This window comes from Phoca vitulina, unplaced genomic scaffold, assembly GCF_004348235.1.
Source record: "Phoca vitulina isolate PV1807 unplaced genomic scaffold, GSC_HSeal_1.0 scaffold2, whole genome shotgun sequence".
Classification (NCBI taxonomy): domain Eukaryota; kingdom Metazoa; phylum Chordata; class Mammalia; order Carnivora; family Phocidae; genus Phoca; species Phoca vitulina.
Window position 1 is genome coordinate 81,075,327 of NW_022589705.1, and position 16,766 is coordinate 81,092,092.

General features: G+C 52.6%; 1 protein-coding gene across 1 annotated transcript; it reads left to right on the forward strand.

Annotated features, from left to right (window-relative positions):
- The first annotated feature begins 7,799 nt into the window (after window positions 1-7,799).
- On the forward strand, window positions 7,800-14,025 carry TENT5B (terminal nucleotidyltransferase 5B). Its single transcript, XM_032417812.1, has 2 exons — window positions 7,800-8,063; window positions 12,973-14,025. The coding sequence occupies exons 1-2, from the start codon at window positions 7,800-7,802 to the stop codon at window positions 13,990-13,992; spliced, it is 1,284 nt and encodes a 427-aa protein (XP_032273703.1). The 3' UTR covers window positions 13,993-14,025.
- Window positions 14,026-16,766: the final 2,741 nt, after the last annotated feature.

Here is a 16,766-nt window from a genome sequence, read left to right on the forward strand (position 1 = left end):
AACAGCAGTCAATGAAATAGAAAAATCAGGGCGGGAGACTGTCTTAGATGCCAAGTGAAGAAAGTATTTCAAGGAGGAAGGAGTGATCAGCTGTGCCGCAGGCAATCTATAGGTCTAGTAAAATATGAGGATTAAGAATTGACCATTAGAATGGAAGGAATTTTGTAAATCATATATCTGATAAAGAAAGGATTTATACCTAGAATATATAAAGAACTCTTAAAATTCAACAATAGGGGCGCCTGGGTGGCTCAGTCGTTAAGCGTCTGCCTTCGGCTCAGGTCATGATCCCAGGGTCCTGGGATCGAGTCCCACATCAGGCTCCCTGCCCGGCAGGAAGCCTGTTTCTCTCTCTCCCACTCCCCCTGCTTGTGTTCCTGCTCTCGCTATCTCTGTCTCTGTCAAATAAATAAATAAAAAATCTTTAAAAAAAAAAAACAATTCGGGCGCCTGGGTGGCTCAGTTGTTAAGCAACTGCCTTCGGCTCAGGTCATGGTCCCAGGGTCCTGGGATTGAGTCCCATATCAGGCTCTCTGCTCTGCGGGAAGCCTGCTTCTCCCTCTCCCACTCCCCCTTGCTTGTGTTCCCTCTCTCGCTGTGTCTCTCTCTGTCAAATAAATGAATAAAATCTTTAAAAAAAAAAAAATTCAACAATAATGTTAAAAATAACGTAATTACAAAAAAATTCAACAATAATGTTTAAAATAACGTAATTACAAAAATAACGTAATTAAAAATAACGTAATTACAATAAAAGTAACGTAATTACAAAATGGGCAAAGGATTTGACATCTCCAAAGACAGAGATGGCCAGTAAACACATGAGAAGATATTCAGCATCATTAGCCATCAGAGAAATCCAAATAAAGACCACAGTGAGATGCCAATACCACCTCATACCCACTAAGATGGAAATAATTAAAAAAAACAAAACAAGGGGCGCCTGGGTGGCTCAGTCACTAAGCATCTGCCTTCGGCTCAGGTCATGATCTCAGGGTCCTGGGATCGAGCCCCGCATCGGGCTCCCTGCTCAGCGGGAAGCCTGCTTCTCCCTCTCCCACTCCCCCTGCTTGTGTTCCCTCTCTCGCTGTCTCTCTCTCTGTCAAAAAATAAATAAAATCTTTAAAAAACAAAAACAAAACAAGTGTTGGCCACGATGGGGAAAGACTGGAACACTCGTACATTGCTGGTGAGAATGGAAAAGGGTGCAGCCGCTGTGGAAAACAGTCTGGCAGCTCCTCAAACTGCTAAACATCAAATTACCTTATGACCAGCAATTCCACTCCCAGGAATATACCCAAGAGAAATGAAAGCCTATGTCCACTTGCAAAAACTATGGGCTTTGGGTGATTATGACGTGTCAGTGTAAGTTCATCAGTTATAACAAATGTACCACTATGGTGGGGGATGTTGATCATGGGGGAGACTGTGCATGTGTGGGGGCAGAGAGTACATGGAAAATCTCTGTACCTTCCTCTCAATTTTGTTGTGAATTGAAAACCGCTCTAAAAATATTTTTAAAGAACTTGTACATGAATATTCATAACAGCATTCCTAATAGCTCAAAGTGGAAACAACCCAAATGTCTATCAACTGTTGGATAAATAAAATGTGGAATATCCATATATCCAAGGAATATCATTTGGCAATAAAGAAAAATGAAATACTAACGCTACAACATAGATGAACCTTGAAAACATTACGCTAAGTAAATGAAACCAGTCACAAAGGACCACCATTTATATGAAATGTCAAGAATGGGCCAATCTATATAGACACAAAAAGTCCATCAGTGGTTGCCTAGGGCTATGAGTTGCGGGGGCTCAAGGAAAATGGGGGGTGACTGCTAAAGGGTACAGGGTTTCTTTTCAGAGTAATAAAAATGTTATTTTAAAAATATTTTTTAAAGACTTTATTTATTTAGTTGAGAGAGAAAGAGCACACAGAGGGAGAGGGAGAAGCAGACTCAGGGAGCCTGACTCGGGGCTCAATCCCAGGACCCTAGGATCATGACCTGAGCCAAAGGCAGACACTTAACCGACTGGGCCACCCAGGCGGCCTGGGAGTAATAAAAATGTTCTAAAATTGATTATGGTACTGGCTGAGCAACTTTGTGAGTGTACAAAAAAAACACTGAATTGTATGCTTTATATGGGTTAAGTGTATGCTATGCAAATTATATCTCAGTAAAGCTGTTATTAAAAGACATTGATGATTGGACTTAGCAATGTGAAGGTCACAGGTGACCTTGACAAAGCAGTTTTGATGCAGTGGTGGGGACAAAGCTTAACTGAAGTGTATTCAAGAACGAACAGAATAACTGAAGACAGCAAGCACAGACATTTTCAAAGAGTTTGCTATATAGAGAAATGGGAGGGAGATTTTTGTTTTGTTTTGTTGGGCTTTGTTGGGTTTTTTAAGATGCAAGAAATTATGTTTTCACAATACCAATTATTACTTCCAATTATGTTAACTGGAGTGATCCAGTAGAGAAGGGGAGATCGCCAGGGTGAAATCCTTGAGCAGGTGAGAGGCAGGCGGTCTGGTGTGTAAGTGCAGGGGTAGCCGCAGAGAGGAGCAAGCAGGGTTCACCCCCAAGGCAGCAGAAGGGAGGCTAAAAATGAGGCACAGACCCAGTGATTGGGTAGGTATTGAGAGTCTATGGAAATTCTCCTTTGATTGCTTCTATTTTCTCAGTGATGCAGGAAGCAAGGTCCTCCATGGAGAGGGGGCAGGGAAGGAGGTGTCCAGGGTTGAGGTGCAGGGGAGAGGTATGGAATTGTGTCCAGGACCACAGCGGAGTGAAAGCGGCAGGTCATACAGTAGGATCTCCAGAGGGTTCTAAGGGCCCCCTGGAGAGGATGGAGGCCCTGACATGATGTTCAAGTGAGACCTGTCAGTGGGGCTGTGTCCTTCTCCAGCGCCAATCAACTGTGGGGTACAAACGCACGGCTGGATTAACCAGGGTGTGGTTTTGCCAGGTGAGAGGAACAAGGGGTTGAGGGTGTGTGCAAGGCAGTAATTACAATGATGGTCCATGGAATCAAAGCTGGTTAAGGAGGCTAGAAACAGTGGGGAAAAGGTGGGAGGATCCATGGATTGAAGGACCTGGGGAGTCAGGACCCATTGCAGTTGAGGTTCTAGAGGTAGTGAGCAGGAAAGACAGGAGGTGGTGTTAGGAGGACGGGATACTTGCTATTGAAATTACGCAGGGTACTGACAAGGTCCAGGAGAGTGCCTTGGCCATGAGGGGCTGAGGCAGGGTGGAGGACAAGAACCACAGAAGAGTGGCTGGGGGAGAACCATCTTGATTTGGAGAACCAGAGGAGAGAACCATCTCTGTGCAATCGAACAAACCAAGTCATCCTCAGAGACAGGGCCCTGGGTGGGGCATGGGCCTGGGGTTCAGCAAGACCTGGGTGTGAAGCTCGTCCTTCCAACTGTGGAGCCCTGCATAAATTAGTTTGCTTCTCTGAGCCTTAGTTTCCTCTCATGCAAAGGGAGAAATCACCCCTTTGTCAAGACTGTGTTCTGTGGGCACCTGGGTGGCTCAGTCAGTTAAGGTCTGACTCTTGATTTCAGTTCAAAGCATGATCTCAGGGTCGTGAGACTGAACCCCTTCTGGGCTCTGTGCTCAATGGCTCAACGCAGTCTGCTTGAGATTCTCTCTCTCCCTCTCCCTCTGAATCTCCCCCTGCTCATGCTCTATAAATAAATAAATAAATAAATAAATAAATAAATAAATAAATAAAGTCTTTAAAAAAAAAAAAAAAAGGTGGGGTGCCCAGGTGACTCAATTGGTTAAGCGTCTGCCTTTGGCTCAGGTCATGATCTCAGGGTCCTGGGATGGAGCCCCATGTCAGGCTCTCTGCTCAGTGGGGAGTCTGCTTCTCCCTTTGCCTCTCCTTCCCTGCTGCTCATGCTCTTTCTCTCTCTCAAATAAATAAAATCTTCAAAAAAAATTGTGTTCTGAAAATTGAGTAAGAAACTGTATGGAAATTTCCTCATGTGGTTCCAGACACAGGGTGTTCAGTAATGTGGGCTGATCCCAGAATGCTTTTTTTTTTAAGATTTTCTACTTATTTGAGAGAGAGAGCACGAGATGGGGGAAGGTCAGAGGGAGAGGGAGAAGCAGACTCCCTGCTGAGCAGGGAACCTGATGTGGGGCTCAAACCTGGGACTCCGGGATCACGACCTGAGCCTAAGGCAGATGCTTAACCAACTGAGCCACCCAGGTGCCCCTGATCCCAGAATGCTCTTGTCTGGAGTCCCAGAGCAGAAGAGGGGCCAATGTGGACACCAACACTCTTCGCAGGACCCCTTCTCCTTCCCATCACTTCAAATCACAGGTGAATGGAAAAACCTGACTCCTATTTCACTGCCATTTTACAGAATAGGAAACTGAGGCCCAGAAAGGGAAAGTGACTTACCCAAGTCACTACAACTCAGTTACCATAAAGAGTACGTTCCCCTTTAAAATCAGAGTCAGGATTAAGATGGGAAATACGCATGGGAGGGAAAAGGCTCATATATAACATTTGAATGCCAGATGGACTCTTCAGAAGGTACCCCGGCCATCGTTCCCCTCCATTCACTGGGACAATTAGAAGTTGGTCTTGGTGAAGGTAAAAACCGTCCTGAGTCTACCCCTGCTCTCTTGTCTTCCCTCTCCCCTCCCTACATTCCTGGATCCCCCACTCCTAGGGTAGTGATGTTCAGGTCCTGTGATTGGTCAAACTTTGGGCCGATTAGCTTTGGAATAGAAGTGTCAACAGAAGGGTGATTCACAGAGCATGAATTTGCTAATTGCTCTTCCTAGCCCAGACAGCAGGAAGGTGAGAGGAAAAGAGATCTCTAAGTGTCCTTTCTCAGAGAACCTGATTCAAGAGTGTGGGGCGGGCATAGCACCAGGCCATGCCCAGGGGGCCCTACCTCTGTGTAGTTCCAGCCCTAGCCAGTCTCCCAGACTCCCAGAAAGTCTGGCTTCCAGACTTCCAAACTTCCAGTTTCCCCCTATACAAAGTGAGAAGAGAGTGAACAAAATGATTGTCAAAGCCCCCCTCTCCCTCCAGCCCAGGCCTTCAGGGTTGTAGGGATGTGTGGCTGGCACCTTCTCTGCTGCTCTGGTTCTCCGGGGACAAGCACAGGGAGTTAGGGCAGAAGTGGATCCAGCAGGTGCAGCAGAAATGTCACCTCGTTGGGCAGGCTCTGTGATCACACCAACAATGGACATCAGTCTCTCCAGTTTTCTCTCTCACTCACTCACATATACACATGGTTGCTCTCTCTCCCATTCCCTGCTTTATTTTCTTCTTAGCACTATCTGAAATGTCTTATTTCTTTGTTTACTTAACTACTGTCTTTCTATACTAGAATGTCAGCTCTAGGGCAGGGACCTTGCCTATCACACCTCAGGGCCTAGCCCAGCACCTGGTACACAGTAGGTGCTTAGTTGGTTGATGAATGAATGAATGAATCATCTTGAGGGTGGTCCCAGGGCTGTGCCAAGCATGATACTGTGATCTGTGCCAACTCTTCCACGAGGAGCAGTTGGAAAATAGGGCTCTGAAGTCAGGAGACCTGGATTCAAGTCCCACCCTGCCAATTAGTGGTTGTACTACCATGTCACTTGACCTCTCCAAGCCCTGGTTTCTTCATCTGCAAATTGAGGATAACGATCCCACATCTTGAGCTGTATTTTTAGAAATTAGAGGTCCTGTGTGTAAAGTGACCTGGTACATAGTAGGTCCTCAGTAAATGTTAGTTTCCTTTCTTTTCCTTCCTCTGCTAGGGCCAAACTTCCTTTGCTGAACCCAGAGGGTTTGGAGACTCTGGGTTCAGCAAAGGAGGTTTCCCATCTATTTCTTCTCTTTCAAAAGAAGGTAAAGCAAAACAGCAAGCAACTTCACTGAGGACAGCACAAGGGACTTGCCCATAGTCACACAGCCAAGCAGGGGAGCTAGCTGCAGGTCCCCTTCCTGGGGGCCAGAGGAAGCCCCTTCCCAGACAAAAGGCCAGCTTGCGCTGGCCTTCAGAAAGAGGAAGTGATTGCTCTAGTCTGAGAGTCAGGCTCCTGGGTTCTAGGTCCAGGTCTGTCGGAGACAAGCTGGTGACCCTGGAATGTAGTTTATCATCTGTAGGTCTTGGTTTCCTCTTCTGTACATTGGGATTATTACTCCTTGCCAGACCTGCCTTATAGAATGGGACACTATTAGAAGAATGATATTTAATCTAAGAGAAAATATTGTAGTGTTAAATCAAGCAGACTCAATTTCTGAAATTCTGCCATAGGTACATATATTTAAAATCAGAAGAGGGGCGCCTGGGTGGCTCAGTCATTAAGCATCTGCCTTTGGCTCAGGTCATGATCTCAGGGTCCTGGGATGGAGCCCCGCATCGGACTCCCTGCTCAGCGGGAAGTCTGCTTCTCCCTCTCCCACTCCCCCTGCTTGTGTTCTCTCTCTCGCTGTGTCTCTCTCTGTCAAATAAATAAATAAAATCTTTTTTAAAAAATCAGAAGAAAAAGTGAATTCAAAAGTAATAATAAGCCTCGTCCCTCTAGGCTCTGTAAAGTGGGAAAGAAAAACATGTAAACATATTATTTCAACAGAATATATGAAAATGTTTTTGCCAACTATAAGTAATCAAATCAAAATTTAAAAAATATTATTGAACATCTTCTCTGAGGAAGCCAGGAAACTGGCTCAGAGCGGCTAGTGACTTGCCTGGGGGCACACAGGACCTGATAAAGCTGAGAAGCTGGCCGGAAAGACTTCCACCCCTGTTTAGGAAGCCCCTACCAGAAGGGGCTGCAGAGGGGCCCAAGCCGCTGGGTCAGGAAAACCAACTCCCCATTTCCAGCTGCCCTCCATCCTCCAGCCCCGTAAAGGCCCTGGGTCTGCACAAATGTAATAGAAAGAGCATGCGCCACAGATTCTATGGCCCGGGTTCAGCACCGGGGCCCCAACTCATTTGCTGTGTAACCTTGAGGGAGTCACGCCCCCTCTCTGAACAGTGTCCCCTCCCCTCAAGAGGAACGTTAACGCTGGCGAGGCTGTGGTTGACAAGGGCCAATCAAGAGGGCGTTAAATAGTATCTAGCTCGGTATACACAGAGTTTGTTACCTTTCCTCGATTCTGGAAGAGCAGGAGGAGCGCTGTGTGGAGTTTGAACCAGCGGCGCAGTCTCTCTGGACTTCTGAAAATAGCGGATGACCAGGACCAGGCCAGGCGACTTCCAAATTTCTTCCAGCGCCAAAAGGAACCCTGGAACTTCTTCGTGGTCCAACTCCGCTACAAACTCCACAGGTCACTTCCCTCCCGCGTGCCCCTGGAGGGCGCAGTCCCTTTAAGTCTAGGCCTGCGTCCGCCCGGGCCAATCACTGAGAACAGAAGTTCTTTAAGGACCAAAGGAGGGAATTCAGGGGGCGCAGGAGGGCGGGGCAGGGGCGTGCCAGCCAGCCAATCGGAATCTCCCTGGCGACTAGTGACTCACGTGCAAAGCTCTGCTGACCAATGGCAGGGGCGTCGAGAGGCGGGGCGCTCCTACTGTGTGACAGCTGTCTGGACCAATGGGCATGTCGCCCGCGGCCTATAAGAGTCCGCTGGGCCCTGGGCTACAGGCTCTAGGGTCGGTTGGTCGTCGCCGTCGGAGGTGTGCCCTGAGTTTGCCTCGCCGTCGCTGCCACCCGGTCCCTGCAGCCGCGCCTCTCGCCTTGGCCCCGGCCCAGCCGCTCTCCCTGCCCCTCTCCCCTTAGCCAACCCCCCGGTTTCTGCCGTCGGGGCCCCGGGGCCGGGCTGATGATGCTGTCGGAGAGTGGAGCTGAGAGCCCGGACCAGGCAGCTGCGCAGGTGGGAACGGCCGCGGCCTCGGCGGTGGCCACGGCCGCCCCGGCAGGCGGCGGCCCCGACCCGGAGGCCTCATCGGCCTCCCTCGGACGGCACCTGAGTGGGCTAGGCTGGCCACAGGTGAAGCGACTGGACGCGCTCCTGAGCGAACCGATTCCCATTCACGGGCGCGGCAACTTTCCCACTCTGAGCGTGCAGCCCCGGCAGATTGTGCAGGTGAGCGGGCCCTGGGAGGGGAGAGGGGGTTATGGGGTCTCCAGCCTGCCTGAGGTTCTTGTGCTCGGAGGAACCCAGAGTCTGTTCGATTCTCTGGACTGGTAGGGAAAATGAGGCTTAGAGAGGGACAGGGACTGGAACGAAATCGCACGAGCATGGATCGTAGACCATGCTCGCTCCCCACTTGGCTTTCCCTTCTGCCTCTGGAGAGCCCGATTCCTCTCGAACCATTCACCCTGGCCCTAGCTAGGAAATGGGAGGAGAATGGGGAGGGACTTGGCTGCGGTGGTGCGCGGGGTGGGGGGGCCGGAGAGAGAACAGCCCTGCCTGCTCAGACTAAAGATACCAGGCAGTCCTGGGTGGGTAGGTGTGCCCGTTTGGGTTCAAAATAGGGTTTTTTTCATCCCCAAATCTTCATCGTTGGGCCTAGCGCCCCCCACCCCCAAACACACACCCCTTCCCTCTCTCAAGGTTCTAGGGGCAGACTTTGTCCTGTGCTTCCACAGCCCTTGGCTCAAGAGACCCGTGGCTAAGTGGAAAAGCCAAGAAATCCCAATAAGGACTCGGTCCCTCTCAGCTGGGTTGTGGCAGGAGGAGATTAACTAAGCACCAAGCCAGACCTGGTGCCTGCATGCTGGAGGGCGACATCAGGTGTCCAGTTTAGGTGTTTCTCCCTTTCCCCAAAATTGGAAATGAAGGCTGGCCCTGGTGTCTCCTGAGGAGCAGGAAAAGAGAATTCTGGTAGCCCTCTCCCCTTCCTCAGACTCCCTTTTCCCTTTACCTAACTTTCAGCACCTCTCAAATTGCTCTTTCTTCCGTATAACGTAGGTGCTGGCATACTCTGAAATGCCAGAATATAGTAATTATTGTACCCATTTTGTGGCTGGGGAAACTGAGGCTCCAAAAGGGGCCGTGAGCTACCTAAGATTACCTAAAGAGGTGAAAATCAAACCGGGAGCATCATGAGTCTTCCTGGGAGCCACCTGCTGTAGGCTCAAGGTTTCCTGCCCCTTCCCCAGCTGTTAGACTCAACTTCTAAGTCTTAGGGAAGTCTTCTGATAGAAACCAGAAAATCCAGCCACAATTCCTGTGTATTCCGACCAGTAGATGGACTTTCTTTCTCGGGGAGTTATCCACAGAAGCTAATGAAGCAGGCCACTCCCCTGCCTCCTTCTGTCTCAGTCTCCACTGAGGAGGAGGGGTGTCTGCTAAGGGATTACCTCGCCCTCCCTCCAAGGGAATGGGAGGGGGTGGGGGCAGATTCCCCAGGGCTGACTCACCCGAAGCCCCAGTGGTGCTCACTGAGGCATTCCTCGGCTGCCTGCTGTCATGGGGTAATTAGGAAACCAGTTGAGGCTTTCCTCCCCAGGACACTCAGGTCAGCCTTGCAGCCCCAACTGCTAGATCTCCAGGACTGTTGTCCCAGACACAGGGGAAGGAGGAGCCCAGTGTGGAAACTCCCCTCATCAGGCACAAAGGGTGCTCTGGAGGGGAAGTCCCTGCCCAGCTGCCTTTACTGGTGTCTGCTCTGTGTCAAGTCCTATTTGGGATACCAGAGCTATAGATGTGACTGGGACCCAGCGTCTCTGCCCTCGAGGTGCTCCCTGCCAGGTGGTGGAGACTGCAGGCCATTAGGAGCTGACTTTACAAGGCCATAACAGTACAGTGTTCTCCTGGATTCGGGTCAAAGATATCACAGAGCAGGGAGCAGCTGGCTGTGGTGGGGAGAGGCAGTGGAGACTTCAGAGCTAGCCTGGGAGGTCAGACATCCGGCTTCAGGGCCTGGACTATTGTCTGTTCCCTTTGCTGGGCCCAGTGTCCCCATCTTTTCCATGCTGATGGGTTGGACTCCTCTCCCACACCCTTTCAGGTTCCAGAATCCAAAGGGAAAAGGTACCTTCACCTGGCCTGTACAATTGCATCCCCAGGGAAGAAAGTCCATCTCCTGGCGGGGATCTGCTGCTGGCAGCTTCACAAACTGTGGTGGGGGTGCTGGGTGTGTATGGGGCATGGATAGCGGTGCTTGGTGTGCATGGGGATGAGGGGCATCCATGCTGGCTATGTGCAGAGGTGGGGGGTGCCTGGGGGGGGTGGGTAGAGGGAGGTGCGTGTAGTGGAGGATGCTGGTTGTCCATGATTCAAGAATTAGAACCTTTCTTCCTCTGTACCCCCATAAGACTTTGCCTGCAGCAGCAATCTGAGCAGCTAGAGATGCTATTGTTGCTTGGACCTGAGCTAGAGGGACCCATTCTCCTGTAGGAGAGGTCCTACAGGAGAATGAGGTCCTACAGGAGGGTCCCCTGCCCATAGCTCTGGGAGGCCTGGTTCTAATTAAGTTCAGCCACTTCTTGGCTGTGTGACCTTGGATAAGTCCTTTGCCCTCTCTGGGCCCAGGGAATTGAATTAGACAATCTGATCTCTCTAGCTGCAGCCAGAGGGCATGCATCAGGCAGCTCCAGATTCGAGTTTTGTAAGCCTGCTGGCTGACAGCACCTACAGTCCCCCTGAAGGTCTCAGCAGTGGCCCAGGAAGAGAGCGATTCTGGGGAGGCCCTTGGCACAGAAGAAAGGAGGGTGCAGCCACTGCCCCCTGCATGGCTGGAAAGTCTGATTCAGGAGGCTCCAAGCTGCCCTGCAGTCTTTGGGTGTGGTGGTGTCTGGGGTCCCCTGCCAAGCCGGCTGCAGTCACACCTGGGAGAGACAACAGCTGCCGGCTGGCTGACACAGCCGGCCCCACGGCCTGACGCAGGCCACTTACCAAGAGCACTGCCACCTACCCAGCAGGCCCGGAGCCATGCCCTGGGGTGGGCAGTAGCCTGGGAGCTGGAGCTGGCACTGAGTGAGGCTCGGTCAGCTCTGCTGGGACCTGGGGAGGGGGCTGGCCTGCTCTGCAAGTCTGGCAGGGTCCTTGGGACAAGGTCTTGCCTGCTTCTCTCCTTGGCCTACATGGGCACAGCTGCCCACTGCCAGGGTGTGGGTCAGAAGTCCCACAGGCTGGACTGTAGCCACTGGCCCCTTACCTCCAGCTTCCCCCGTCTGTCTGGCCGAGGCATCTCCCAACCCCCACCTTCCCATTCCTGACTACCTTGACTCTGGGCTTCAGTGACTGGAGGGTCGCCCTCACTTTGAAGTTTTGAGAGGAGGGATTAGAACCCTAGTTTCTGGTCTCTGCTCCTTCTAAACCCTGGGATGGCAATGTGATGGGAAGAGAGTCAGCCACACCTGGATTTGAAGGCACCTCTACATGATCTCAAGCAGATGATGACACTCCTGTGAGCCTTGGTTTCCCCATCTATAACTTGGAGATCATAAAGAGCTGTCCCCCATCAGGGTGCTTGGCTCGCTCAGTCGATGGAGCATGCAACTTTTGATCTGAAGGTTGGGAGTTGGAGTTCCATGTGGGGTGTAGAGATTACTTAAAAATAAAATCTTTAAAAAGAGAAAACAAAAAAAAAGATCTATTCCCCATAGATTCTGGTGAGAATGTCCAGATGTTCAATAGGTGCCTAACTGATATTCCCTCCCCGCCCCCCCAGCTCCTCCCCGCCATGTTCCTGATGGCCAGTTGCTTACCCCTGTAGCCATTACAATACCTTCCCCTAGTCTGGGTCCTCCTCCCGGAAGCCTTCCTGGAGGGAGCCGCCTGCCTCAGATTGCCCCACTGTGGCTTGCCTCCTCAGCACTTAAGTGCATTCTTTGCAGTAATTCCCTGAGAAGCTAGGAGGGCAGCCCAGCCCAGTGCTGGGCGCTGACTTGGCAGCAAGGCGGGGTTGCAGAATCACTCAGGGCAGGAATGCTGCCTGGTCACTTTCAGGATGGTGCCTGAAGTACGCTGGGTTGCTGAGAAAACTGGTCCCAGTTGTCTGGGCCCAGCTCCTTTCTTCTCCCCACATGGTCCTAGGCCCAGAGAGATGCCTCTGGCCAAAGGAACAGGTTCAAGATGACTGGTCAGTTTGCTGGTCATGTTCCCGTGTCAGCAGACAGGGTCTGCTGCATCTCTTCCCGCTTGGGTTGGGCACTGAGCACTTCCTGAGATGATCACCCACCTCCTGTCCCAAGAGCAGAAAGGGTCTGGGTTTTCACTGCCAGGCCCACCACTTCTTAATGCCCCCCCCCTCGAATCTCAGGGGTCTCACCACTGCAAACCTCAGTTTCCTCAGCTCTAAAACAAGTGCAACATTTGCTTCACAGGGTCCTTGTAAAGATGAATTAAGCTGAATATGTCCTAGTCAAAAGAGCACACATGGACTGGAGAATCTAACTGGCCTGGGTTCAGTCTCCATCTCGCTACTCTCTGACCTTGGACATGTTTCTTAACCTCTCTGCGCCTCTGGTCCCCCATCTGTAAATTGGGATAATAATGCCCAAATACAGGATTATTGTGAGGGTTAATGTAGCAATGCATGTGAACTGCAATTACATTCCTAACACATCTGAGCAGTTAGCATGCCTGGCGCAAAATGAAGTGTTTTACTTGCAGTTTTAGAGAGGTAGAATAGCGTAGTGGGTAAGACCTGAACTCTCTGAGTTTAATTCACCAGCTGTGTGACCTTGGGGAAGTTGCTTGGCCCCTCTGGGCTTCTATTTCTCCATCTGTAAAATGGGAATAATAGTACCTACCTCATAGCGTAGGTAATTGTGAGCGTTTATATCCTAATGTATAAACTGCTTAGATCAGGACCTGGCATTTAGTAAATTCTATGTATGTGTTTGCTGTCATTTGTGCTGTTCTGTCCGAGTCTTTCCTCCAAACGAGCCATTCTCCAGATTAGGAAATCAAAGCTTTAGAGGGTTAAACGACTTTCCAAAGGCATGACAGCTGCGAAGTGGTCACCGTGGTTGATGTTGGTGTGATTATTACGTGGGAGCCCAGCCCCTGACCCCTCTCGGTCCTGCCGTGTCTTCCGCAGGTGGTCCGCAGCCGCCTGGAGGAGCGGGGACTACACGTGCTGGGCGTGCGGCTACACGGCTCGGCGGCCAGCCACGTGCTGCACCCTGAGAGTGGCCTGGGCTACAAGGACCTGGACCTGGTGTTCCGCGTGGACCTGCGCAGCGAGGCGTCCTTCCAGCTGACCAAGGAGGTGGTCCTGGCCTGCCTGCTGGACTTCCTGCCGGCCGGTGTGAACCGGGCCAAGATCACGCCCCTGACGCTCAAGGAGGCGTACGTGCAGAAGCTGGTGAAAGTGTGCACGGACACGGACCGCTGGAGCCTCATCTCGCTGTCCAACAAGAGTGGCAAGAATGTGGAGCTCAAGTTTGTGGACTCGGTCAGGCGCCAGTTTGAGTTCAGTGTAGACTCCTTCCAGATCATCCTGGACTCGCTGCTGCTCTTTGGCCAGTGCTCATCCACGCCCATGTCTGAGGCCTTCCACCCAACGGTCACCGGTGAGAGCTTGTACGGGGACTTTGCCGAGGCCCTGGACCACCTGCGGCACCGCGTCATCGCCACGCGCAGCCCCGAGGAGATCCGCGGTGGCGGCCTCCTCAAGTACTGCCACCTCCTGGTGCGGGGCTTCAGGCCGCGGCCCAGCACCGACGTGCGCGCCCTGCAACGGTACATGTGCTCCCGCTTCTTCATCGACTTCCCAGACCTGGTGGAGCAGCGGCGCACGCTGGAGCGCTACCTGGAGGCCCATTTCAGCGGGGCCGACTCAGCCCGCCGCTACGCCTGCCTGGTGACGCTGCACCGGGTGGTCAATGAGAGCACCGTGTGCCTCATGAGCCACGAGCGGCGCCAGACGCTGGACCTCATCGCCACGCTCGCACTCCAGGCGCTGGCCGAGCAGGGCCCGGCTGCCGCGGCCGCCCTGGCCTGGCGCCCCCCAGGCCCCGACGGGGTCGTGCCTGCCACCGTCAGTTACTACGTGACTCCCATGCAGCCTCTGCTGGCTCGGGCCCACTCCTATCCCACCTGGCTGCCTTGTAACTGACTCAGACCCTGGCCGGAAGGTACTGGGCCTTCCCCGATGGAGTGGGGCCTCCATGAGTGTGCAGGGGGTGTGACCAGAGACAGGCAGCCTGTGCCGAGTGGCCCAGCACTGCTGCAGGGTTGGGCCTTGGACTGAACAGACCAGACCCCGCCCATCCCCGAGTGAGCCCCCCCTCCCCCGGTATTGATAGACCTTTGGGTTATTGCACCCCACTTTTGGACCAGCATATGGTGGGGTGCAGGGGCCGTTTGTCTTGGGGGTCAGTGGCCTTCAGGAGACAAAGCTTGTTTGGGGTGGTAGCCTCAATGCTCATCATCTTAGGTTGATTTCTGTGGCCAAGAAAGGGTCTTTTTGGGTAAGGCCAGCCCACTGTGATCCTAGCAGCCTCGGAAGGCCTGCAGCCCACACGACGGCTAAAATATGGTATGTTATAGGAACTACTCACTCTGGGTTGGGCCAGACCCTTGACAGGGCCTGGCGATCCAACCTGACTAATCACTGGGAGGAGGGAAACTGAGGCAGGAGGCAGCTACCTGGGTTTGCAGAGGGATAGGTTTAGCCCAATTCCCAAACACCCCTACCCCAAGCTGTCCAGGTGTGTGGGTGAGCAGAAGCCAAGCTGCCGGGGGTGGGACACAGCCCGTGCCCCTTCTGGGGTGTTGCTCCCTTCCCCTGTGTTGTGAGGATCCCTCTGCCTAGGAGCTTGTTCTTCGAAGGGTGCTGGGCCCAAAGTGGCCACAGTCAAGTTCCCACCCCACTGACCTGGTTACAGGGTCTTCACTTGGAGGAAGGGAACCATGCCCAACCTCCTCTCCCATCCCTCTGGATTTGTCACCATTTTGCACTCTTAACACCTGCCAATAAAGATTGTCTACACTAAACCTAGCACCATGATTTCTCCTGGGGGAAGGACCGTCCATGGTTGTGGGGGCCCCAGCTGCCTCTCCCAGCCTGCGTCTGGCTTGCATTGTGGGGCAGGGACATTTGGGTGGCTTGGTGTCTGAATCCTGGGCTATGGCTGGGGAGTTGCCCCTCCTTCCCTCAACACCAGCCCCGGCTGGAGAACTGTGCCAGGAGCGCAGGTCTACACGTGGGACGTATACCTGCAAATTGCCTCAGCAAGTCTCTTGTTAAAGAGTAAATATTTCAGTATTTCCTACCTGAAGTCCTGATGACCCTGGGCTTAGCCTAACACTCCAGTGCTCAGGGCTGCTTGACCCCAGCTCTGCCCACCCAACCCCACTCTTTCTCAGGAAGCAGGTGGAAGACAAGCTGAATGTGAATTGGAGACCCCTTCAGTAGTGGCAGCTGAGACTGGGGGACTTCTAGCATCCTCCAGAGCAAGAGCCCAGGTTTGGCCTCCCTACCTGGGAGGGAGGTTCCATCAATCCTCTGGTTCCCTCTCTTACTCCCAAGTGCTGATGGGCACACTCTGGCCTGCTCTAAACAGGTCCCCTAGAGGGGCAGGGTCGTTCCTTTACAAACCTAGCTGGGGCCATGCCAGGCTCTCGGGGAGCTCTTCCCTTGGGGCATCAGCCAGTCACTGGCCTGGACGCTGCCCACTGTTTACCCAGCCCCTTTGATCCAGGGATGGCAAAGCCCTTAACATATTCCACCTCATTAGTGGTTTCTGAAGTGGTGGCTTTGATGGTTCCAGCCCAGCTGAAAAAAACAAGGCCTCAGAGGAGCCCCCAGGTGACCTGGGTGAGTCCGTCCACCTCACCTGCTCAGTGAGTTCCTGCAGGGCTCAAAAGGGCTAGAAAGGTGAGTGGAAAGACTTTCTTGGCTTGGTGACTGAAAACAGCCCCCCCCACACCCTGGTTGTGCCCACCCAGCTAGGGGCCTGGGAGAAATTGTTTCTCCCAGCTCCTGATGTGGGCATGAGGGGACGTTTGCAGTGTATAAAGCACGCAGGTTTAGCCTGCTGGGGTGGGCAGTCGGGTTCACCTGGATGTGCTTGTTTGAGAACGTAAGAAAGCTAGACACCCACAGGATGTGTTATACACTGCGTTCAGCCCACCGTGTGCCAGCGAGCCCTGTAGGAGCTGGAATACATCGGCAAACAAAAGGCCAAGATTCCCGACTCTTACAAAGATTACACTCTAATACGGTAGACAGAAAAGAAACTAAATGATGTGGTCTTATAAGGTCAGTGATGCTTAAAAGTATGTGGGAGGGTAAGGGTTTGGAAGTGCTGGGGTATGTGACTTTAAAAAGTCAGGGTGAACCTCATCCAAAGGGTGACATTTGATCCAACAAAGACACAAAGGCAGTGACTAGCAAGCCCTGCGATGTCTGGGGAAAGAGCTTCCGGGCAGAGGGAATCTGCTGATGGGCACATGCTCCCAGCAGGCGTGTCTGGGGGGACACGTGTGCCTGAGGGTGTCTGGCTCGCCCGGCACAGGCGTGTGCGCTTGCTACTGCTGGTCTGCAACACGCACGGGTGTGAGATGTAGGAGAGCGTGAGCCACGAGGTCCCAGCCCGGGCTGCCATTTCTGGAGTCTCACTCCAGGCCAGGCACCAAGCCCAAGTCCTCACGGTCACTACCTCTCACTTCACCCTTGAGAGAAGAGCGGTTATTATTTCCACTTTACAGACAAGGAAGCTGGTGCCAGAGAGGTCGAACAGGTGTGGCTGGCTCCAGGGCCATTCCTGTTAACCCCTGCGCCCTCCGGCCCCTGCGTGTCCTGTACGTGTTTGTGGCGGGGCACATTTGGCGTGCGACCCTTTGTGCTTCTGTGCATTTACCATTTTGTGGAGGCCTAGGGCAGCG

Bases quoted from the DNA above. Each gene is read 5' to 3' on its own strand.
- TENT5B (XM_032417812.1), top strand. From the start codon at position 7,800: ATGATGCTGTCGGAGAGTGGAGCTGAGAGCCCGGACCAGGCAGCTGCG. The intron at 8,064-12,972 runs GTGAGCGGGCCC...TGTCTTCCGCAG, and splicing joins AGCCCCGGCAGATTGTGCAG to GTGGTCCGCAGCCGCCTGGA.